At 32.4% G+C, this 23,808-nt stretch overlaps 3 protein-coding genes across 4 annotated transcripts; 1 reads left to right on the plus strand and 2 right to left on the minus strand.

Annotated features, from left to right (window-relative positions):
* Nucleotides 1-1,012: 1,012 nt before the first annotated feature.
* LOC110719602 (probable membrane-associated kinase regulator 2) lies at nucleotides 1,013-3,025 on the minus strand. The gene is made up of 2 exons (XM_021898572.1): nucleotides 1,567-3,025; nucleotides 1,013-1,472 (listed from the first exon to the last, which is right to left on the minus strand). The coding sequence occupies exons 1-2, from the start codon at nucleotides 2,687-2,689 to the stop codon at nucleotides 1,384-1,386; spliced, it is 1,212 nt and encodes a 403-aa protein (XP_021754264.1). The 5' UTR covers nucleotides 2,690-3,025; the 3' UTR covers nucleotides 1,013-1,383.
* A 7,793-nt stretch (nucleotides 3,026-10,818) lies between these two features.
* LOC110719603 (50S ribosomal protein L25-like) lies at nucleotides 10,819-15,262 on the minus strand. Its single transcript, XM_021898573.1, has 3 exons — nucleotides 14,591-15,262; nucleotides 11,939-12,068; nucleotides 10,819-11,449 (listed from the first exon to the last, which is right to left on the minus strand). The coding sequence occupies exons 1-3, from the start codon at nucleotides 15,020-15,022 to the stop codon at nucleotides 11,226-11,228; spliced, it is 786 nt and encodes a 261-aa protein (XP_021754265.1). The 5' UTR covers nucleotides 15,023-15,262; the 3' UTR covers nucleotides 10,819-11,225.
* A 2,160-nt stretch (nucleotides 15,263-17,422) lies between these two features.
* On the plus strand, nucleotides 17,423-23,792 carry LOC110719604. Of its 2 annotated transcripts, XM_021898574.1 has the most exons (21): nucleotides 17,423-17,671; nucleotides 17,763-17,822; nucleotides 17,996-18,139; nucleotides 18,959-19,051; nucleotides 19,163-19,225; nucleotides 19,386-19,466; nucleotides 19,545-19,621; nucleotides 19,699-19,752; nucleotides 19,869-19,961; nucleotides 20,081-20,173; nucleotides 20,300-20,518; nucleotides 20,598-20,804; nucleotides 20,879-20,944; nucleotides 21,079-21,833; nucleotides 21,912-22,187; nucleotides 22,283-22,459; nucleotides 22,550-22,922; nucleotides 23,005-23,067; nucleotides 23,189-23,257; nucleotides 23,337-23,402; nucleotides 23,486-23,792. In XM_021898574.1, the coding sequence occupies exons 1-21, from the start codon at nucleotides 17,628-17,630 to the stop codon at nucleotides 23,608-23,610; spliced, it is 3,198 nt and encodes a 1,065-aa protein (XP_021754266.1). In that variant the 5' UTR covers nucleotides 17,423-17,627; the 3' UTR covers nucleotides 23,611-23,792. The 2 variants fall into 2 exon arrangements, with proteins under 2 accessions (XP_021754266.1, XP_021754268.1); XM_021898576.1 differs by lacking the exons at nucleotides 17,423-17,671; nucleotides 17,763-17,822; nucleotides 17,996-18,139 and adding an exon at nucleotides 18,484-18,857 and having other exon boundaries at nucleotides 23,480-23,790.
* The last annotated feature ends 16 nt before the right edge of the window (nucleotides 23,793-23,808 follow it).

Genomic DNA, 23,808 nt, shown 5'->3' on the forward strand with positions numbered 1-23,808 from the left:
AACGTCGTTAGTCAAAGTTTGTTTTATGTAGGTCAATCATCAAAATATAAGGTGGTCAATTCAACACCAAGTATTACATAAAGAAATAAAATAAAAATAAAATTGTATGCCATAACTTTGATGTAAAATACATACTTCTTTCGTCCCTTATTTACATGCCTAGTTTTTTTTTTAGAGGTTTCAAAATTACATGCCTATTTTTATTTTAAGAATGTATTTTTTGACAATATTCCCTCTTTTTAATGAGTAGACATTTTTTTTTTTTTGTACTTTTGACATCATTTTCTAACACTTTCTCTCTCCATCTCTTCAATAATTACCAACTACATTTCCTTTCTCTCTATCTCCCTCTAATCCCACATGCATATTTGTACTTTCCAATCATGACTATTAATTTTCTTAATTTCCGTATAAAATGAAAAATAGGCATGTAAATAAGAGATGAAAAAAGTACAATTTTTGTGTTCGATTCAAATTAGTAAGCTCAACTATCATCACATCCTAACGAGCTTCCAACACATTTATGGTTTTTGTCACAAACATGGACTATGAACTTATACTCCGTATTCATAGTATATCGTTCGTTCATCCATCACATACATACCAATCTAGACAATTCGTACATAGTTGGATTTAAACTTATACTCCGTATTATACCTCAATCTTCCCTAGGGACTCATAGAGAAGATTTTTCTCCATCCACTATTTAGATCGCAAGTACGTACAAGTTTTAGGATATGACAAATAGGCCAGGCCTTAAGCTATACTTATTTCATTACCATCCAATAATAACTCAAAATATAAACATCGATCATTATCACAAGTTCATAACCTCTATCATCACTAACTACCAAAAATACCGCACCTAATCAATTAAATCCAACTTCCAACTCCTCTCTAACTCAGCTTATTGTAACAATGCATCAAATTTTACCTACTTTACATAAAAATAACAATGATGTTGAAAAATAGCACATACGAAGTAATTCATATTTGAACAAAACCAAGCATATGATACAAATCATGGACTAGTCATTAACCCTTTTCAGTAAAAAAAGAGATGCAACCATTACCATATTTGAGAGGTACCTCCCCTGTTGTTATTTATGTAACTTTTAGATAGAGACTATACTATATTATCACATTTCTGAACAAACATTAACTTATGACAAAAGATACGGATTTTTATATATTTCCCATTCTTTTGCACGAAAAAGATGCTCCCACACCACTTTTTTTACCTTCTTTTACAGTCCTACAGTACTTTTTTACTGACTAGTAATACTCCCCTTTTACCTTCATTTTTTTTTTAATTCCCTTTTTTTTACCTTAATAATTTACAATACTACCCCTATTCCCTACTCTTTCTCTAGTCTCTCCCTACTACGCCGCTACGCCGACGTTTCCTTCCTCTGCCGCAACCTCCGTAGTATTCAGTGACACCGAACTAGCCTCCACACCATCGAAGAAATCTAAATTCAAAGTAATGAAATCAAAACGACGTTGTAGTTGAAAATCATGCAAAATTTAAAAATAAAAGAAAATGCAAATAAAATTGGAAATTACCAGCGGAGGAATTGAAAGAGCGTTTACAGTGTAAAATGGCGCTTTGAATACCATCTTGTTGCTGCAAAAGAGAATCATCTCTTTTCTTAGACGACGTCGTATTCTGCACCATTGAATGCACAACCGCCGACTTACTCTTACCTAAATGTTTCTTCGCTATTACCTTCAAATTCAACCCTTGTTTTTGCGACACTTTCTCTCTCCTCTTCTCAACCGTCGTTTCTCTCTCCGCTTTTTTCGACACTTTGATTTTCACCATTTTTAAGTATTTCTGCACCACTTCCTTCTTGTTCTTCTTCTCGTCTCCAGAACCTTCCGTTTGCGACGCCGAATCGTCGGATTTTTGATGCTCCACTTTCTCCTCCTCGACATTCTCGCCGCCTTTCACGACGGTGGTGGCGGCTGTCGTGACGGCGGCGGGTGTAGTGGTGGAGTTAACCTTGGAGTTAGAAGAAGCGCGAGTGAGGAGAGAGAAAATCGGAACCTCTTCCACTTTGAATTTCACCGTGAAAAACTTCTTGTTTTGGTGGTGGTTGTTATTGTTGTTCGGCTGATTTTGAGAGTGACATTGCTTTGACTCGGACTTTGACCGCTTTAACCCTAGCAAAAACACGCGAAACTTTGTCGCCGATTTCGCAAGCGACACCGGAATCGGAAACTGACCTGACTTGTTACCGGAGTTCATCATCTCCTCTTCCGAACCGTCGATTCGAAGTATCCTACCTTTGAAGAACAAGTCATCCGACGGTGAGAAAGCGAGGTTCGGTTCCAACTCTCTCTCCTCTACTACTTCCACCTCTTCATCTTCTTCCTCATTTTCATCATCAATCTCATTTTCTCTCTCCTCTGTTTGATCCTCTTCATTACATTCTACGTCATCATCGTCACCGTCGTCGTTGTTGTTGTTATCGTCGTCTTCGGCAGGTACGGCGAATTCGAGGTCAAAGAAAGGGCCGTCGTCATCGTCGTCGGAGTCGTGGTCGGAGCTTTCGGTAACGGCGGAGATGATGGTGGTGGTAGCGGAGGAAGAAGAAGAGTTGTGAGCTGAAGGTAGAGATATAAGAGGTGGGCCACCACTACCAGCAGCGGATTTCCAGTACTTGAGTAAGCTAAAAGCTTCCATGGTTGGGAGAGCCAGACTAATCACAGGTAACAAGCTTTACAGCTTTGGAAATAATTTAATTTTTCAAATTTTTCAATAAAAATGATGAAAATGGGTTTGGGAAGAAAGGTGGGATAAAATGGAAAGAGAGAGGGGTTGGAAAGAAGGAGAGGAGGGGATGAAATTGGGTTACACGGGAGATGGCAGGAAAGTCATGTGAGAAAGGCAGTCAAGCTTCAGAGTGTCTCTGTTTCTGTTTCTGTTTTTCTGTCAGACCAGGGTTTTTAATGGCAACAATGGAAAATGACTCTTGAACTACTAGTGTGTTTTTGGCTGATTTTTAAGTTTCTCTTGACAAGGGTTTTGCTACATGTAGTCTAAAATTACCGACGACAAGTGAAAATTTATGAGAATTTACAAATAGAGTAGTTGTTTGGATAACAATAAAAAGTGAAAATAAAGGAATTGAAATTTAATGGAAATTAGTTTTTCTCATAAAATATGGGAAATTAATTACCTACTTATCCCTTAATCACTCAAAATTATTATAAATAACAAATTCCTTTATGAAAACCAAACAACTTATGACCATTTCCTAAGATTTTTTTTTTTTTTTTCTCTCTCCTTTTGTTATTAAGAATTGTATGAAGAAAATAATTTCCCATGAAATAAAAATTACCTTAGGAATTTAATTCCCCATATTAACTAAACGAGCTCTTAGTTTGTCAAAGTATGTTTAGGAGAAGAATAACGAGGAATTTTGGTGTTTCATTATTTGAGTGCTTGTAAAGGTAGAGAATGTTGTAAGGAGTATTAGAACTTCACATAGGGTCACAAACAAAAAACCCCATTTCAGGTTAGGCGATGTAGTTCATTACGAGTAGGAGTTTATGATTGTGTGATACGGAGTATTAATCTTCTCACTAGGTCAAACTTTATTTGATATTTCACTACATGTATGACCTAGTTACGGAGTCAATTCTTATCAAATTACCTATGTCAATCGGTGCTACTAAAACGTAGTGTTCATATGAGGAGTTAGGACTACGTTACGGGGAATAGGGACTATGACCGTCTTATTTTCGTAATATTGAATTACTAGATTGCACAATTTAATTAATTATTATTATTATCATGTATAAAATAAAGTTTTACCATCAGTGTAAAAAAGAGTGGTAATTTTTTTTGTTAGAAAAATGTATAATGTAGGTTAAAAAAATAAAATAAAATGATGACATCACATATAGAAAATGGAAGGAAAATATTTAATGTTAGAATGACACGTAGGATAATTTAAAGGTTGATGATGTTAATAATGTTTTATTTTAGTAATAGTTAGATAAATATATCCCAAGAAGGTTGGGCAGAGTAAAAGAAAACTGACACCTAATAATTAATTGAGTTTATAGGAATTGGTTTCTGTTAATTACCCCACATTAACTCCTTTTTTTAATACTTTTTGTAAGATAATTTAGTGGAGACTAGAGAGCATGAACTAAAGCTTGATTATGCTTATCAACCTAATCCTTTTTCCTTTTTTCTGTTTTTTTTTCTCCTTTCAAACTTCTTTTTGTCTTTTCAATTCTAAGCTTCCTAAGCAAGTCGTACTTTATAATTATAATAATAAATTTTCTTGTGAACCACGCATAAAAGATGACTTGTAATTTTAAATTTATCAATTTCTTCAAGCTTTGCGTAACTTAAATTAGGGTTGAAAATAGGAGTTTTAATCCCATTGGTAACGAAGTCCTAATAAGGTTTGACCATCATCTACAAATAATTTTTGTTTATCATATCATCTTCTAATCTTCCAACTCTCTATCCCAAATTCCAAACACTCCTTAGTATTTGTTTAGTGGCATATACTTGAGAATGTTAACTAATAACTACTCTGAACTCTAATTCCTTGTATCAAAGCTACACTACCAATGTCACTTTTGTCATTGGAAAATGTGGCCACATCATTTCTTATAATAATGTATGATACTTTGTAACTTTTATTTCATTCAATCTTGTGTGTGATATGCAAGATTTGAGATCAATTTGAATAAGACAGGGGTGTTAAAAAATGATAATGCACTTACTAATTTCCAATAATACTTGTATGTATTACGCCATCTAAGGCGGCTTAAAACTTGTTCAAAAAATCAAAAACAATTAATAAAACATTAATCCTCTTCATCGCTGGTATTGGATATGGTTGCCCATATGTATCCATTAGGACCATTACTAACACCATACTATGACACCTTACACTTGATTCTCCAAAGTGTCATCATGCCATGCATATCGTACACATTGTATTGAATTGCAGTGTATATCCTGTATTTCATTTGATAAAACGGGATGCAATGAATAAAAGTCATGAACCCCTAAATTGTTTGGCATGTTTTGAATGTGGCTTCATTCAAGTTTCTTGTCTCTAACTCTGGCCTAGTCTCCTTATTGATGAGGCAACCATTTTCCCCTGTTTAGGATGGACCCAAAATCATCAGTACTCCAAACTTATCAATCATCCCTTTTTGTTCTTTTTCTTGGACTTTTTGTTCTTTTTCTTCAACTCGTATTTAATAATGCATGCCTATATTTAAGACATAGGGCACATGCATGATTTCATATTTTTCAGGTACTATAGGCTGTGTTTGGTAATTAGCTTATTTGAGCAAAATTAATTTATTTGATCAACATTAGCTTATTGACTATTAAATAAGCTAATTCAAGGTGTTTGGTGGGAAGCTTATTTAACTCCTTTTAGAAGCTTTTTCAATTAGCTTATTCAATTCTTATGGTGAAATGACACTTATACCCCTATTTAATTAAAAATCTTATATGAACTACCTACCCCACAATTAGCTTATTGGTCATTTCACATAATCAATCAGCTTTAAACAATGAGCTATTTACCAAACACTTTTCTACAATAAGCTAATAAAATAAGTTTAGTCAAATCAGTTAATACAATCAGCTAACACAATCAGTTTCAGCTTTCAGCTTTTCCCCAAACACAGCCATATGTCAATTAGCTTAAACCAAAGAAAATATTGAGCTATTGCAGATGAAGAGCAATTAAGAAATTATATGTTTAGTGATAATATAATTTCTTATATACAAGACAAAATATTTTATTAACAATCCATTTTTTGATCAATTAAATTGTTGTTTTGACTTTTGGTTTATTCATTTACTAATATATGCCATATGGGGTTTTTTTTTTTATTTATTTTTATTTATTTTTTATTTTTCAACAAAGGTGTTATATAGATTATAGATAAGTTGTTGGATTGTTTTTAATATTTCGTATATATAGTCACCATATTAATTTTTAATAATTTGAACTACTAACGTAGTATGTATATTTAAAGATAATTGCAGTTAAATTCGTAAAACAGTGAAAATAAAAAAGTAGAAGTTTAATATTGAAATAGATGTAATGGATTATTGTATCATTTACTGATCAACTCTCATCACATCCCATATTCAAAATGATAATGACCATTGAAAAATTGACATCCACTTCCCTTTTATGTGATGCATGTCAAACCTCCATTATCACCCCACCCTCTCTCTCCCAATTTATTAATTAATCTTGATTACCATATATACTCCGTAATTCTTACTTTCTCCGTCCTACGTCCTAAATTAACAATATTTACATTGTTATCTTAACTCTATATAACTTGGAACATGACATAATTTTGCTCATTTGTAGCACATGAACCATTCAAACAATCTTTTTATAACTCTCTGTTACTCTAATTACAATATTATTAAAGATGATGAGAAATCAATCACAGATTCAATCTAATAATTCCACCAGGCCATCACTATATTGCCTCTCTTAGCATATAAATTCATACACTATTACATTATTGCATTAGATAATAAGTTGGTCCATTAGGTGCTAGGCATTTGTGTTTTACGATCTCCATAAATGAACATATTTTACTAATCTTAGCCATTTAATTAGTGTAACAATATATAATGGTCCTATATCATACTGCATAATGCATGTGATGAAACAAAGGTAAGGTCTAATCAACTTGATAAAGTATTTTTCCATATATGTAATATATCCTACTATTACACGATTTACACCCAAAGATAAAATAAAGGATAGTGCATCATACAAACAGGTTCAAGAACAAATCTTTGTATTGCATTTACGACCTTGCATATTTAGAAGAAAAGGTCCTTCATTTAAGAATACCCTCTGTTTATTCTTATTCCACACTATATTGTTGGTTTGTCTTGTTTATTTATTGCGTTTATATAGTCAAGAATTTACGAAGAACTTGTCAAAGTGGAGTTGAAGAAAAGCATGAGATTTTTCTAGGGCACGTTATTAACTCATACCAAGCCAAGCATGTCCAAGAATTGTAAAGTATGTGTTGATGCAAATTGGTCCAATTAATTCAATTTTTTTGGACTAGTTGTCTAGTCCAAAACGATTTTTAAACATCACTAACTAATTGTCAAATTACGGGCATATGGATTCTTTCATTGTTTGGAGTTAATCCTAATAACCTAGGTATACTCCGTATGACCGTATCATTTATTCAAATCAACTAAATATAAATTGAAATAACGCTTTACCCAAGTCATTGTTAACGCCAAGTTGGTCATTATAATTTATAAACACTCAATTTATGATGAAGGACAAAGGCATGGGAAAGTTGGTAATAAGGCACTAGATGAGATTTTCCAAAATGGTGGGTGATTAGACAAAAGCAAAGAAAAGTAAAAATAAAAAGAAAAGGAAGAAAAGAAACCAAGACTAACACAGTAAAAAGAACAAGTAAAGGGGATTGTAGGTAGGCGATGGACCTCTTCGATTACCTAAGGTAACTTTGCTTAATCCACTTTTTTATCTGTGTTTTCTTTTGCATATTTTAGTAATACTAGGTTCACTTTAGAAAGGAAAGACGATTAGTAATGTTTGGCTAATTTTTACTCATGCTATATTAGAAAATAACTTTGATAATGACTAGAGTTGTCAAAAAAAAAAAAAAAAAATGACTCAATTAAATTGCAATGGACATACATAGTATAGTAATTAAATAACCCGATGAAATTATGGATACAATGGCTTTAAAACAAACAAATGAAACAATTACTCCATTTCTATATTAGATATTAGTCGAGTTGATTAGACTCAGTTTGCAATCAACCATAAGCTTGATTTAACAACTCTATTATGACTTATTTACCGTTTGGTCCAGGGTAGGAGTTAGTACTTGGGTACGTAAGGTGCACCCGAAGTCTAAAAGTGAAGTCACGTGGCTTACATGCATGCAATTGAAAGGACCCAACAAAAATAAATTGCTTGCGTTGCTTAGCAGTTATAGTTATTCAACTCTAAGACCACTCTCAATAGTGAGCAAAAAAAAATGTCCATTCACTATCTCTACCCACTTTTTCTCCCAATAAATTTGTTTTGTTTATGGGTAAATTTTTTCACAATTTCTCTCCCAATGGTGAGCAAAAAAATGCTTGCCCACTACTCTCTCTCTTTTACTTTTTCAATACCCCACCATTACTTTCTCTCTCCTCCTACACTACACTTCTTTATTTATTAATTTCATTTATATTTTAACAATATTACTCCAAATAAATAAAAACTAGTCTAAATTTGTGTAACTTATTTTTTTTTTATTTGTGTCGTTTTTATCGTTAAAAAATAAAGAATATGGAGGATTTATGGTATTTTTGAAATTATACCAAAATATACCAAAATGCATGTCTATTTATGGAGAATTAAATTTTATGACCGTTGGTAATTTTAATTTTTTTTTTAATAAATATTTATTTCAGAATTTGCATTACAAAAAATATAACCATTGCAAATTGTAGGGTCCACCAGAGCACTATTCATCTTCAAAAATGCTCAAGTCTTGGGCATTTTCAGAAATGCTCATGTGTATTTTTTAACTTTTTCTCATTTGCTCACCATTGTAATGCATGAGCAAATTTTATGTCCATTCAAAATACTCATGAGTAAATTTTTAGCTCACCATTGGTAGTGCTCTGAGTACAATAATCAATTAGTAAGCCAAAGTTTTGACTTGAGCTATCAAACCTGTCAATTGTGCTGACAAGCATCTTCGAATTTGTATTATATGAACTGAACTCCAACTATATTTGAGATGATGAAAGCTGATTTAAACTCAGGTTGAATTTGACTTGACACAAAAGTCAATATGATTATAATTTATTGATTAATTAGTACTCGTAGTAAGTTTCACGTACGAAATGCAATTTATATTTGGCTGCAATTAAATTAAATCACACTTGTTCTAGATAATTCATGTGTCATCTCAATTTATATCATCAAACCTTATTTACATTCAATATCAAAACTGGGATTTAAGCGAGTTACAAGTCTTACAACTATATTGAAGCAACAAATATCACAAATTCGCAAGTTGCCAAGTTAATATAGTTCGGCTTACCAATTCTTGGAGAGTAAGATGGAAAACAAGAGAATTTCTACGTCTAAATATTTATTACTTTACCTTACAATAACTCACACTATCATCTACTCCATATCATATTATATAATCTTCCAATAGGACACAATTTCCTACTCACCACAAGTGTCAAATATATGGAATTTTAGCCATCATTACCAAATTTTGTGACAGTTTGTGCAACACATCCCAATATTAGCAACTAAGAGCATAGCTGCATGGAATTTTGGACGCCACCCAGGTGTGTGAGAGAGTATGAGACACATACCAACAATTGGAATGTAGCAGATTTTCCCACTAGTCACTCTTCTAAGTGTTTGTTTGGTACTATATGAATACAGGAAAGACAATGGAATAGAAACAGATAAGAAGAGGGAAGAGTAATCTTATGCATTACCATTTTTAGTTGTTCAAAAAGAATTCCTTGTATCAAACTGAGCGTTGAAGAGAGAAACAATATTGTTATTATAGGTTTAGGAGAGGTAACAAATTTGGTACCAGTACTAATGATTAGCTTTACACTTTGTTTGGATAGGAAGAAATGGAGGAGGACAAATTCTCTTGTTTGGGTAAAGGATTGGGGGAAGGAAGGGGAAGGAGAGGGAGGGATCCATTTTCCCTCTCTCTTTAATAAGCATAATCATTTTGGAGGGAAAATGGAGCTCACCTCCCCCTCCCTTTCTTTTCCCTTCCCTTCCCTTCCCTTCCTCCATTTTCCCTCCCCTTCCTTTCCTTCCTTCTTTGCTATCCAAAAAAAGCGTTAGAAAATGAAGGGGGTTGCCTTACCTCCCATACCAAACACTAGATAAAGATAATATAAGCGGTTATTTGATTAAATGTTCACCCCTTAAAATATAAACCCTTTATTTCATAATAATTGACAGATTAGCATGTCTAATTATGTATTAATATAAATTTGATTTTCCAACGATATACATTAAGATAAATGCAATAAGGTTTTACTTATTAACCTTTTAAGAGATGGTCAAATATATGAATCAAAGTGTGTCAATTACGAAGTATTACATAGTATGGTATGAAACAAAGAGAGATCTAAACATGCTCTAAATATCTTCATCTTGGACTCGGCATCTCAAAAGGGGTCCATGAAATGACAATGCCCTGTCTGAATCACTAACAAAACTTCTTGCAGTCCATAAATTAGGTTTAATAAAGCAGTAGGCCCGATTCAAACCCACTAACAGCTTTCAATTAGTAAATATTACCCAATCAGGCTCTACCAAAATGGTCCAGTTTATTAAAGAATTAATAGCAAGAGAAAGAGTTGACACAGTCCTACATAAAATAAAATAAACTTATATACAATGGGTGTATTTATATGAAACTAGTTTATGGACTCCAAAGTAAGAAGTATATAAGTATGACTACAAATCATGTAGTAACAACTGACAACTTCATAATCGGGGTGATTTCATACAATGTGGGGTAACTTATTCATCAAGTACAAACACTGCTGTTTATCAATTATTTTGTTATAACAACTTCGTAAGTATTTTCATTTATCCTTCCAAAATATATGAAGGGTGTATTACTTTGTACTAGCTTGGAAGTTGGAACTCAATGTTGCTGTTTACGTTCCATCATAAACAAAGCAAATAAAGATGAAAAAACAATATTGGCCTGAAAACTTCATGGGTTAGTTGATAAATCATCAATCGAAGCTTTTTTTTTTTTTTTTTTTTTTACAGAGATTTATTATGCATATTAGATCCGGAGATTACAGAAACCATGCATAATATTATTTGGATATAATTGTACATATGAAAGACAATCTTCAAGCAGGAATCATAACTCGACCAAAATCTGAGAAATTGCCATGATTTGTAGCCTAAAAACTGACCAAAGTGAAAAATCTATTACAACTCGAACCTTCTATCATCCTATCTGCCCCAATTTGAGGAAATAAAAATCACCATATGCCGTTGTTAAGGATCATACAGGCATGATGTGGGACCAAAAAATCTCTACCAAGATCATAGGTTATAGGATTCCAGTGTTCCACCATATAAACCCAATACTGATCATCTTGAAGTTTCACATTTCTTGTATTCGATAACTCGAATCAACTTCTACTTGGCGGCTTTCTTTAGTTCAGAAACTCTAGCACCCATTATCTTAACAATTGGCTCATCTTTTGACTGAATCAGCTTTAGTGCTGGATGAACATTAAGGTCCCCCATTACCATCTTTTCACCAGCATCCATCTCACTTAAATCCACATCAATATATGGAGGAATTATGTCGGCAGGACAAAGATATTTAACACTCTTTTTAATGATATTCAGATATGAACCTGCATGATTTGATGAGCAATAACGTTTATATGACACAAGAAACAGAAAATTCACAACATAAACAGTGTAACGTAGGCCAAAAATATGATCAATAAATTTGCAAAAATATCCAAAAGATATCATCTCTAGAATAATGAAATTTCATGTTTAACACAAACAGTTAAGCAGGTATGAAGCAGATAGGAAATTTAATAACCTTCTAATGCAAAATAATAGACTGAAACAAACAGCCTTTGACAAATTCTTGCATGATAATAACCTTGCATTCCAAATGATAGACTGAATTTTGTCTTAATTATTTAATAAACTTCAACCATGAAAATTATTTTTGTACTGGTACAATGATTATCTTATTGATGTAAGGACAGAACTACCAAGAATGTAATTTAACTTAGGACTAGCACAAATTCAAAATAAATCGATATTTTAACTTAAGAAATCACATATGGCCTGTTAGTTTAAAATGGAAGTAGTATTTGATTGGATACCTTTTCTTAATCCAGGCGACACATCTTCTCCTCTAAATACAAGGGGAACCTCAACCTTCAGTAAAGCATCAGGAGGAGCTCTAATGAAAGTGACATTAAGAATAGCTTCAGTGGCTGCATGCATGTGGAGCTGTTCAGCACAGAGGAAAACATTTCAGAAACATAAGGCCGAGAACATCTATAGTACACAAAACTTTAAGAATGAACCAACAAAGTGAGCTATTCGTGATTATTTAAAATACGTATACGGAGTATATTTCAGCAACAAAATTAGATAAACAAAATGATTCATGCCTCAAACTCATCTACAATATGTTACCCATATATCTTCACTCCCAAAGAGGAGAAAACAAAGAAAATTTCCAAATCGGCATAGCTTTTGATTGACAATCTGATTTATGTACAAAGTTACCAAAAACAATTAAGACATATCTTTGCACTAGGAGCACTAATATATATAGCCTGCAATATGTTACCCATATATCTTTTGATTGACAATCTGATTTATGTACAAAGTTACCAAGAACAATTAAGACATGTCTTTGCACTAGGAGCACTAATATATAGCCTGCAATGGTACAAACTTCACTCTAGTCAAAAACCACTAATACACACCAGATGACCTACTGATGGCTAGGAATTAACAGGCAATCCATGTATGTTCTCTTCTAGAATCTTTGCCACAAGAAAAATCCTGAATTAAAACTTACAAAACCACCCTAACCCACAAGCCCAGCAATAAATCAATACTACATGCATCATAAAGCTTCACAAGACACAAGTTTCAATACAAAGGTTTGAAGTCCTCAGGGAAGATCCAGCTGTACAGGTCACATCCCAATCATTCTATCAAAAATACTTTCATTATCCAAATTCTCTCTTCCATCCTCAAAAGAATAGAGCATTTCATAAGGGTAAAATAGAAGACAGATTTCTGCTTTCTAGAACATGTCTCACACTTCAAGGCATCATCATTCAAAAGATTACATGGAATCCTCTAGCATCCAAATGTTTCATAAGCTTCTACGGAAAACTTGATCATACATATAGCATATTAGCATCTAATCCAACTATCGCTCTGTGGTGTGAAGAGTTTGGGAAGCTAGATGTTATGATAGTTGTTCAGATTTCACTGGCTTGTCTCTCTCCTGTACTAGGATAAGGATGTGTACACGGTAACCTAGAGGAAGGTTTATCAATGTACACATTTTACTATGGTAGTGCTTTTATGTACTGCATGACTCAATTAGAAAGGATGGGAAAGTGGCTGTTTGGACTCTTTGGAGTCTGTACCTACTTGTGAACTCAATTGGAGTACTGTATGACTCAGTTAGAAAGGATGGGAAAGTGGCTATTTGAAGTCTGTACTTACTTGTGAACTCCTATGTTCAGCAATCACAGTCCACACACTTTGCAACTCTTCACTCCATACCAAATTTATATACCATACCAACGCAAAGTACAGAGACGATAATCATCTATGCTTCTCAGATTCATCTCGCCATGTCCAGCAATTTAAACAAGAACACATTTGAAAACATCACATTCATATGCTCAGCCCCTTTGATGCTGATGATTGCATTGCATTGGGACTCTTGCCTAAGTAAAAGTTATATAATCAATCATTTCACAATAACTCAAAACAAAATAGGCTCAACTACTCAAACCCTCATCTTAAGCTACTCTAAATAAACAAACACAAAAATAAACTTCATTTAACCAAGTAGCTCACACATCATCCTCAATCTTTTGTTCACATTTAAGCTGCTCTTCAAATCCTCAATGTCATCATCCTCACATTCATTGTATAACATTCTCCCATTTTCCTTTACACATTTCTTAACCACAATTCCACAAGCCTTAGGTGAACCGAGTTTAATTACCTCTAAAATGAGTACAGGACTATCTTAGAATGGAACCGCACCCTAATCATATGATAAATTAGCTTAAGTCCGCCTCATACAAGACTTTACACATTGATGTCTTAAATTATTTCTTATCGCAAGAATTCCCCATCTTTCTCACTAACACTCTACAAGCAATTTTCAACCAAAATAAACTCCAACGAGTCTCATGCAAAGCGCAGTTACAATGCTACAATTATCTATACAACGAGTATGAGACTACTATCATACAAAATGTTATTGTAAGATCGTCTCATACAAGATTTCGGCGCTTTAATGTCTTATTAGTTTTCTCCAAGCACCAATTTTATTATGTACACATGCTTCCCTCATTTGAAACGCACCCTGATCATACGATAAATTAGCTTAATTCTGCCTCATACAAGACTTTACACATTTTTTATGTCTTACATTACATTATTTCTCCAAGTACTAATCACCCATTTTTCTCACCAATATCCTATAAGCAATTTTCAGCCAAAATACACTCCAACGAGTCTCATGTGAAGCAAAGTTACAATTATCTCAAGTTCTCAACAATCAGTATGAATAACTATCAAACACAATTTTATTGTAAGTCCATCTCATACAAGATTTCGCACTGTAATGTCTCCAAGCACTAATTTTTATTAGGTTTACATGCCTTCTTTTGACAAAGATGCAAATAATTGTTTTATACTTGTATAAATCAATAGTCAAAAATCAAAATCCCAAATTACAAAAATTGTACTAGTAATAAGAAATTTACCTTCCTGGGAAGAACACGAACATGCTCAACAACATCATCAGAATCAAATTCAGGCTTCACTTGAAGATCAAAAAGTCTAGACAAAAAGAAAGATCGACCCATTTGAGTAACAAGTTTTTTGATCTGTTTAGTTTGAACAGAAATCAACCTCTTATTACCTCCATGTTGCCCATCTTTCTGCTCAAACACAATACTGGGAATCCGACCCGATTTCCTTTCAAGGGCACAGATTTTCTTCCCGGATTCGGACCTTGGGATGCCGATGATGGTCTCAGACGGGTCGGGTTTGGGGAACCCGGGAAGGTAAGAGAGGGTGGTTTCCGGGTCGTAAGGGAGGACTAAGGCGGCGGAAGAGTGGCTGAAGTGGCGGAGGTGGTGGTGGAGGTTGAGGAGGAGGTGGGTTTTGCCGAGGAGTGGGCGGTGGAAAAGCATTTTTTTTGAGGAGAGAGAAAGTGTGTGTTTTGTGTGAGAGTGAGTTTGAGGGGTTTTTTGAGGGTTTTGGGTTTTGGAGTGTTTGGAATGGTGGAGATTGGTTTTGGTTTGGGCTGTTTGTGTTGGTTCTCAAAGCATGAGCCCAAAAGAGGAGGAAGGTTGGATTATTTGGACAAATTGGTCATTTGTAGGGCTGTTTGATATCCGATCGGATCCAAAAATTCAGATATCTGAAATTTTGATCAGAGAAATTATGATTCAAATCTGATTCGAATTTTCGAATATTTGGATTTTCAGATTGGATATCCAGATTTCGGATCGGATAATCGGGTTTTCGGATTGGATCACCAGATTTTCGAATTGGGTAGTTAAAATTTTTGGACTAAATTCGATCTATATTCGATCCAAAAACTTGAAATTTTTTCGGATATCCGATCCAAAATATTCAGAAACCTTAAAATCGTATCGATCATCCGAAATTTTGGGTCGAATCATCGGATGTTTTCGGATCAGTGTTTTTGAACACCCCTAGTCATTTGGTTCGGGTACGAGTTTGACATAACACATAAGTCCTACGTTCTTATGTTTCTTTACAGTTACATCATACTTTTTTTGGCACGTTATGAGGAAATGATTGGAGATGGTAAACAGATGAAATAATCTACTACTGTAAAATTTACTATGAACCATAAAAACTTACGAGTAACACTTTTTTTCTTATTAGGAAACAAGTAACTTTTAGCATACCGCCTAGTGAGAAGAATGCATAAATTCATGCTCTCTAAAGGGTGTATGCCAAAATCAAATTTGGTGTGATAAACCTATGTTAAAACATTTTTTTATTTTTTTAATTTAAAATTTTAAATAAGAGAAATATTTATTGTTTTGGTGTCTTAAAATACCTAAATGCACTTAAGTGTTTTGAAATACCTTAATATGATGTTTTTATTAATAGTAGTCTCACTTTGGTGTTTTTTTGAATACTTTATGGATCTACTAATTTGATAGCTAGAATAAAACATGGTAGTCACTAGTCCGTACATACAGTTTTTCTTTTCCAATTATTTTTTTTTTTATTTTTTTTATTTTTTTTTTTTGGGGGGGGGGGGGGGAGGTTGAAGAAGAGGGGCAAAGCCCAAGCAAAATAAACAAACACACCCCAAAAAACAAAACTCAACAAAAACAAAAGCACGGACATAAAAACAAATCACACACTACAAAGAGTACAAATTATCAAAAGCAGACTGAAGCTAAAGAAACTAGCAACAGTCAACTCCCTACAGCAAAGCACATCCCCTTTATTTTGGGCTTCTAGCACAAGACGAGTCCACGCAACATCACTTAAATCCTCCAATAAAACATCATGAACTCATGAAGGTCCTTAACAACCGTTATTCAATTAAGTAACTACATCTACATTATTTAATTAAGTTATAAAATTTGTAACGAAAATGTAACTTCCCATATAATAAGCATTGTTTGAAAAAAAAAAACATCCCAATTGAATGAAGTCCACATATATAATAGTCCCATTGAAGAACCTATACTTAACGAATAAGAAACTAATCCGATTGTCAATATCTTAGGTCATTAGAATTCTGTGACAAACCTTATATTATAAAAATATCATTAACCTATATTTCTACCAAAGTAAACTACATTATGTAGGAGCATAAATCATGGCTAAAATATTTCCACATGTCACACATCTAATGACTAATAAAAATACTCAGAATTAATGAATGATAAGTGTAGTTCAACTGTAATTTCACTTTGAAAGATTCAATTGATTATAAAATGACGAAGAAAGTATCAAGATTGGGAAAATACCAATTAAGCTTTGTCCCACCAGAATTGGAAGGCGACTTGCTTGCTTTCACGTTCTTTTACTATTGGCCTTCACGTACGTAAAGCCTCTAGAACCTGCTTATTTTTGTGTCAGTAGAACTACCTCTTAAGAGGAGGAAGTAGTTATGTATGAGAAAATAAATAACAATACTAAAATATATATAATAAAAGTACACAGAAGAGATAAAAAAGTGTTATGGGCCTAATTACACGTAAAAAGAGAAAAATTAGTAATGGGAACACACTTTGACTAGTTGGTATACACTAGACCCTAGTGTAGGTAGCCCAACCTACACTCCCTCTAAACGCAGCGTTTAGAGTTACTACCCACACCCCCTCCACTAACCCACAATAATTACCCACTCCCCACAATAACCACAGTAACTGCATAACTAACTTCCCCTACCCCACATATATATACATAAAAAAAATAAAAAATAAAAATCAATTTCAAATCATTCTCTCTCTCTAAACACCATCTTCTTCATTTCTCTAGAGTTTCTCTCTCATCAAACCCAACGAATCGGAACAAATTTCAATTTAAATCACTGAAAAATTGCTTCAAAATACTCCAAAATTGCTTCAAATGTCTGATATTCGAGAAGAAATTAAACAATCACAACAAAAAGAGTAAGTAATTTCGTTAGTTTTGTTCATTTTTTGAGATTGTAGTGCAATTTTATGTGTGAAACCTTAATTTTGTTCATTTTGTTGCGATTGTAGTGCGATTTTGCAAAAAACCACTACAGAGAAGAACATGAAAGAAGAAACTGCAAAATCGGAGCAAAATGTATCTAAAGAGTAAGTAATTTTGTTCATTTTCTTTCGATGACAATTATAGTGCGATTTTATGTGTGAAACCTAATTTTTGTTCAATTTTTTGCAATTGTAGTATGATTTTGGAGAAAAATACTTCACAGACGAGTAATTTGTTGAAAATTTCTGAAGAAATGTATGAACCCTAACTTTTGTAAAACCTAATTTGTTCATATTCTTGCGATGAAAATTATAGAGCGAATTTATTTGTAAAACCTAATTTTTGTTAAAATTTTTTGCGATTGTAGTAATTGTTCTAAGATTTTACTGAAAATAACTAAAACATTAACAATTTATTAAATAAAACAGAGACGATGATGATGATGTACCTCTTCAGTCAAGAGTAGACAAATTGAAAAAAAACCGCCAAAATGATCCAATTGTAGATCCGGAACTTTTAAAAGATATTGACAAGTCAATTGGTACGGATTTAACAATGTCTCCACTACCAAGGTAATTAGTCATTTACAGAATATATTATGTTCATGTCTAATATGCTAGTTGTATTTGATAAAATTGGTTTTATCTTTGTTTAATATGTTATTTGTATATGATCATATTTGATACTCATAATGTTCATTTATAGATATAGTTATGATCATATATTTATATTTGTTCATATGAGTATTTTTTGAGATTTAAAAACAAAAGTACATTTCATTGAAACATCATTGTATATGATCATATTTGATACTCATAATGTTCATTTATAGATATAATTATGATCATATATGTATATTTGTTCATTTGAGTAGTCATTGAGATTTAAATAACAAATATACATTTCATTAAATCATCATGCACATATATAAATATGATAATAATCATTTCAGTGATATGCATTCAAACTAATGTCATGTAATTAATTTATAATGTAGTGATGTGCCATTTAGAGTGATACACTTGCTTCAATTTAGAGATGGGAAATCTGAACCATTAACTCTAAAGAAGGTTATAGAACAAAATGAATATGGTAATAGTTATGAAAGATACACTTTAAACAAGTAAGTTTATATGTATAAAATAATTGTTTTTACATTCAATTATTGTACATTGTATATATATACCAAACTTATTAGGTAATTCTTAAAATTTTAGTGAAAAAAAAAAAGGTTCGAGTGAAATTTGTTATGTCAAAATCAAGACCACCAGAGACAAATCAAACAATAAGGTATAAAAGCTTTATACAAAATAACTAATTATCTTCTTCATTGTATAAATTAGTTCATACTTTAATATCATATTATATAAAATAATTCTGTTTTTTTTAAGTGAACAAAGTGAGAACATTCCTGCTACTAATGCAACAACTAAGAGTGTGTCTGCTACACATAACACAACTGACAAAGAGAGTAGGGATGAAAGGTATACTAATGATCAATTTTATATAAACAAATGTTCATTTTTATAACAGTATATTTTATGTACAATTTATGTGCATTTTTTATTTAAAGTATTTCTTAATATTGATTTCAGCAAGCAAGAAGAAGTTCAACCAAAAGTGCAAAGCAATCCAGTAAAGAATAGTCTTGGCCAAAAGTAAGAAAACTTAAATGTTCAATTTAGATAGACTATATGTTCATTTGAAAATCAGTACAAAAAAGTTTGCTCATGGCCAATAGTAATATAAGTTATATGTTCATTTTTTTATTTACTAATCAAAATTGTAAATTCAAACATATTTTTAATGAAATATCAGAAAACCCAAAGATGATTCAAGAATAACAACATTAAAGGACAAGATGCAAGAAATACATTTAGACATAGAGAGAAACCCAAAGTATGTTTAAATTTAAATAATTGAATTAATTTAATCAATTAATGAATATATTTCAAAGTTAATATCATACATTTACAGAAAGTACAAAGAATCGACAATCAGAATTATGAGAAATCTCAAAAGAATGGAAAAGGCAAGCAAGGAAATCAGGAAAGGTAAATGATCATATTTATTGAATATTTTTGTTTAATAGTCATAAATATCAATTTTAACAATACTATTACTTTTGAAGGTGAAGCAAAAAAGAAAGAAAAAGGGCCAATAGAAGAGAAAACTGTGGAAAAAGGTAAAAATTTTAAAATGTACATTTTTATTACAAAAAATGTTCATATTGGAAAAGCATAATATTAAATATTCAATAAGATTAAAAAAATTAAATTTTAACTAAATAAATTTTAATAGAAGTACAAGAAGGAAAAAAAGGGACTGAAAAAGAGAAAAGCCCTAAAGACAAAACTGTGGAAGATGTCTTTCCAAAGACAACAAATGTAGAAGGTAAAAATTTATAAATGTACATTTTTATTACATAAAATGTTCATATTGGATCTACATAATATTGAATGTTCAATAAGATTAAAAAAATATATAAATATTAACTAATTAAATTTTCATAGAAGGACAAGAGGGAAAAAAAGAGCCTGAAAAGGAGAAAATCCCTAAAGAGAAAACAGTGGAAGATGAGTCTACAAAGACAACAGATCCGAAAGGTAAATAGTGGAAAATGTACATATTCATTACCTGAAATGTTCATTTATATTGTATATAGTAAACATTTGTCATCCAATTTAATAAATGTTTATTTAATCTTTTATATTTGATCATTTCATATGCAGCACAAATTGCACCTGATTTTGTTCAAATTGAGGATGAAACTTATCTTCTAGATCAAGATGATGATAAAGTTTCCACAAAACTTAGTGAGGAGACAGCTCCATCATCACAAAAAAGTGATCAGTCAACCAAAATGAAAACAAGATACAAAATGGTTGCAAGGAAAAACAAAAACAAAAGCCTTGTTGTTGTGCCAAGTGGTAGAATTACAAGGAGCCAAGGTAATCATAATACTTTTCTGTTACACAATAAATATTACACTTTCAAATATACTAACATAATTTTTTTTAAAAACAATAGATGTTCTGTTAGATGAATCTGAAAAGGGAAGCCTGAAGAAGGATGTTGAACCTGCTAAAGAAACCGCAAAAATAGGACAGAAGAGAAGAATGTCTACAAGGAATTTTCCTATTCAAAAGGAAGCTGATGCACCACCTCCAGCACCTACTCCAATAAAAAAAATGGCAGGTGCTCCTGCTGAATATCCTCCAGACCAAGGCAAAAAGGGTAAATGTTCAATCTTAATGTATAGAATGATCATTTATGATGGTATATCATTAATGTTCAATTTCAATATATAGGTGGGAAAAAGAAAACTCTAGAAGAAGTGAAGAAAACTTCTAAGGTTGCTGGCAAAAGAAAAGCAGGTATATAATGATATATTATAAATGTTCAATTTCTATATATAGAATGATCATTTGAGAAAACAATTTTGTTCATTTTATCATTTGCTTACTGTACATTTTCAATACTTAAACAAAATTATATATTTAATTTTCAGATGTCAGTCCTGCCAAGAGAAATGCTGGAAAGAGAAAAAAAATACAAGAAGTACCATCAGATGAACCCTCTCAAGATCCTACTGATGAAAGTTCTACTGACAGTGATGATGATAGTGAAGAGTCAGTTTATAGAGCAGAAGAAGAGCCTGTCAGTGAGGATGATTATGAGGTGGAGGAAGAGGAGGAAGAGGAAGAAGTAAAGCCAAGGAAGAAACAGGCAAAGAAAGGGAATTCAGTGAAGGCAAAGGTTGAAAAGGAGGAGCAAAAGATGGTACTGTATGATGAAGGAAAGATTGAAGGTAGGAGAAAAAAGAAAATGAAAACTGAAATGGTTCAAGCAATAGAAACTGATGAAGTTGAGGAAATTCAGGAAGATGAATTTGAGGAAGAGAAATCTTCAAAGAGAGGAGGACATGTGAAGTTCATTGCATGGATAAAAAAGATGACACCTACCCAAAAACAACAAATTATTGATATAGGGTTAGGATCACTTCTTGACATTAGTTTACCTCAACTTGATCAAAAGTTCTGTAACTGGTTATTGGGAAGTTTTGAAGAAAATAGCCAGTGTTTTGAACTACCAAAGAATGAAAAAATAGAAATTGAGGTAGAGGATGTTAGGGTAGTTTATGGCTTGCCTACAGGAGAAATTCCAATTGTTGAGCCAAAGTCTGATAAAATTAGTGAGGAGTATGCAGAATTTCTGAAGAAATGGAGAAAATCATGGTCAGGAAAAACTCCATCAGTGAGTCAGGTATGATCAGTTTTAAATGTTCATTTTAAATACATTAAATGATCAAAAGTATAAATGTTTTGTTCATTTTGTTTGCAGATTGTGAATGGATACATAAATGATAAATTCACCAACAACAGACCACCAAGTGAACATTTCATTACTAACTTTTTAGCAGTGGCTGTGAACTGCTTGATGAAATGTGTATCAAACAATCAATGCCATTTCAAATTTCTTTATTCTATGATGGACAAAGAAAACATAAAAAATTTGAACTGGTGTCAGTTTGTATATGACTCACTTATCAAATGTCATGTTGATTGGAGAAAGCAGCAAGGCAAGGGGTTCTACAAAGGCCCTCTTCAATTTCTGATGGTATATTCTTAGATACAAGATGTTCATTTAAATTTAAATAAATGCACTTTTTTTTATTGTTTATGTTCTGTTCCATGTTTTCTTTTTTCTTGTAGTTGTTCTATTTTGATAGAGTTCAGAGGTTAGACAAAAGGCCTCCAAGAACAATTCCTATCATATCTGCATGGAATAGAGACATGGTTCTTGAGAGGTTGAAGATTGAATTAGAATTGGGATTTGGGAGAGGGAAAATTCTACCAAGGATTGCTGCAGAAGTTGAAGAAAGTCCTAAGGTTATAAAATGATCACTTTTGTTCACATAAATGTTCATTTGTATAATCTGAAATGTTCAACTGCATAATTTTTAATATTCATTCATATAGGTTTTTATGGATGATTTTGTTTCCCTGGTAAAAACAACTTGTTCAAACCTGTCAAAGCTTTCTTCAAAATTGGTGAAGGCAAAGGATATCTTCCCTGGAAATGACTTGGTGAAAAAAGTTGATGAAGTTTTAGGAAAGGTGGTAGCTAGGGAACCATCAATTCTAAGCCAAGATGAAGAATTCTTTGGCAGTGAGGATTTCCTAAATGCACTTGCACAAGCTGAGAAGAATCTGATGCAAGGGTCTGAAAAGCAAACAACTGAGAAGCAAATGACTGGGAAGAAATTAACCAAAAAGGGAAAGGAAAAAGAACAAGAATATGACATCAGAAAAGCTTTCAGCTTGGGGTTGACTCCACCTTCTCCAGCCATTGGTAAATTCTAACTAAAAGAGACTATATATCCTAATTTTTATATGAAAAATTCTAAATTTGTGGTCTAAATTGTCCTAAACAGAAACAGGGCCCACCTTTTCAACACTTGGTGATATAATTGAACAACCAATAATTTCAACAAATGGTAATATGTTCATATATTTAATAATAATGTACATAAACTTAAGTAGAAATGTTCATTTCTAATTATTATGTGTAAATACTATTAACTTAGTGTATCTCCAAAATGATGATTTATAATACAGCTGGAGAAAAGGATGTGGGTAAAACTTCAGCAGCTTCAGAACAAAGAATTGAAGAATTTTCTAGAACTGGTATAATGTTCAATTAAAAAGTGTAAAATGTTCATTTACAAACAAGAAATATTCATTATTAATTGTATTATTTTGTTAGACGCAGCAACTGGTTCAAAATTTGATGCTGACACTAGGTCAGATAATGAAGGATTGCCTAGAACAGGTATAATGTTCAATTATAAATACTCAAATGTTCATTTACAAAGAAATTATATTATATCTAATTAAATTTTTTCTTAGATGCAGGATCTGGTTCAGTGGTTGATGCTGACCCTAGGTCAGATGGTGGTGAAAAAAGTGATGATCCAAAAAACACAGTTGGAGGTGGAAAACAAAACAAGGAAGATGTTTTTGAAAAAAACAAAAAATGATGAAAAAGTGGAGGGGTAAAATCCTGAAGACATGTCTTACTATTAGGGTTATGTAATGGTGTAGGATAAAATATCTAGATGGAACAATTTAACTTATGTTACTATCGTGTTGTAACTTGAAACTGGTGTTTCTCAAACTATTGTATGTGTGAACATTATTTTGTTGAATATGTAATATGAATGTATGGTTTATGTTAA

Source organism: Chenopodium quinoa, unplaced genomic scaffold (assembly GCF_001683475.1).
Source record: "Chenopodium quinoa cultivar QQ74 unplaced genomic scaffold, ASM168347v1, whole genome shotgun sequence".
NCBI classification, from domain to species: Eukaryota; Viridiplantae; Streptophyta; class Magnoliopsida; order Caryophyllales; family Amaranthaceae; genus Chenopodium; species Chenopodium quinoa.

Bases quoted from the DNA above. Each gene is read 5' to 3' on its own strand.
- LOC110719602 (XM_021898572.1), bottom strand. From the start codon at position 2,689: ATGGAAGCTTTTAGCTTACTCAAGTACTGGAAATCCGCTGCTGGTAGT. The intron at 1,473-1,566 runs GTAATTTCCAAT...CTTTGAATTTAG, and splicing joins CTCTTTCAATTCCTCCGCTG to ATTTCTTCGATGGTGTGGAG.
- LOC110719603 (XM_021898573.1), bottom strand. From the start codon at position 15,022: ATGCTTTTCCACCGCCCACTCCTCGGCAAAACCCACCTCCTCCTCAAC. The intron at 12,069-14,590 runs GTAAATTTCTTA...TGTGCTGAACAG, and splicing joins TTCGTGTTCTTCCCAGGAAG to CTCCACATGCATGCAGCCAC. The intron at 11,450-11,938 runs GTATCCAATCAA...CAAATCATGCAG, and splicing joins GTCGCCTGGATTAAGAAAAG to GTTCATATCTGAATATCATT.
- LOC110719604 (XM_021898574.1), top strand. From the start codon at position 17,628: ATGAAAGAAGAAACTGCAAAATCGGAGCAAAATGTATCTAAAGA. The intron at 17,672-17,762 runs GTAAGTAATTTT...TTGCAATTGTAG, and splicing joins GAGCAAAATGTATCTAAAGA to TATGATTTTGGAGAAAAATA. The intron at 23,068-23,188 runs GTAATATGTTCA...TTTATAATACAG, and splicing joins ACCAATAATTTCAACAAATG to CTGGAGAAAAGGATGTGGGT.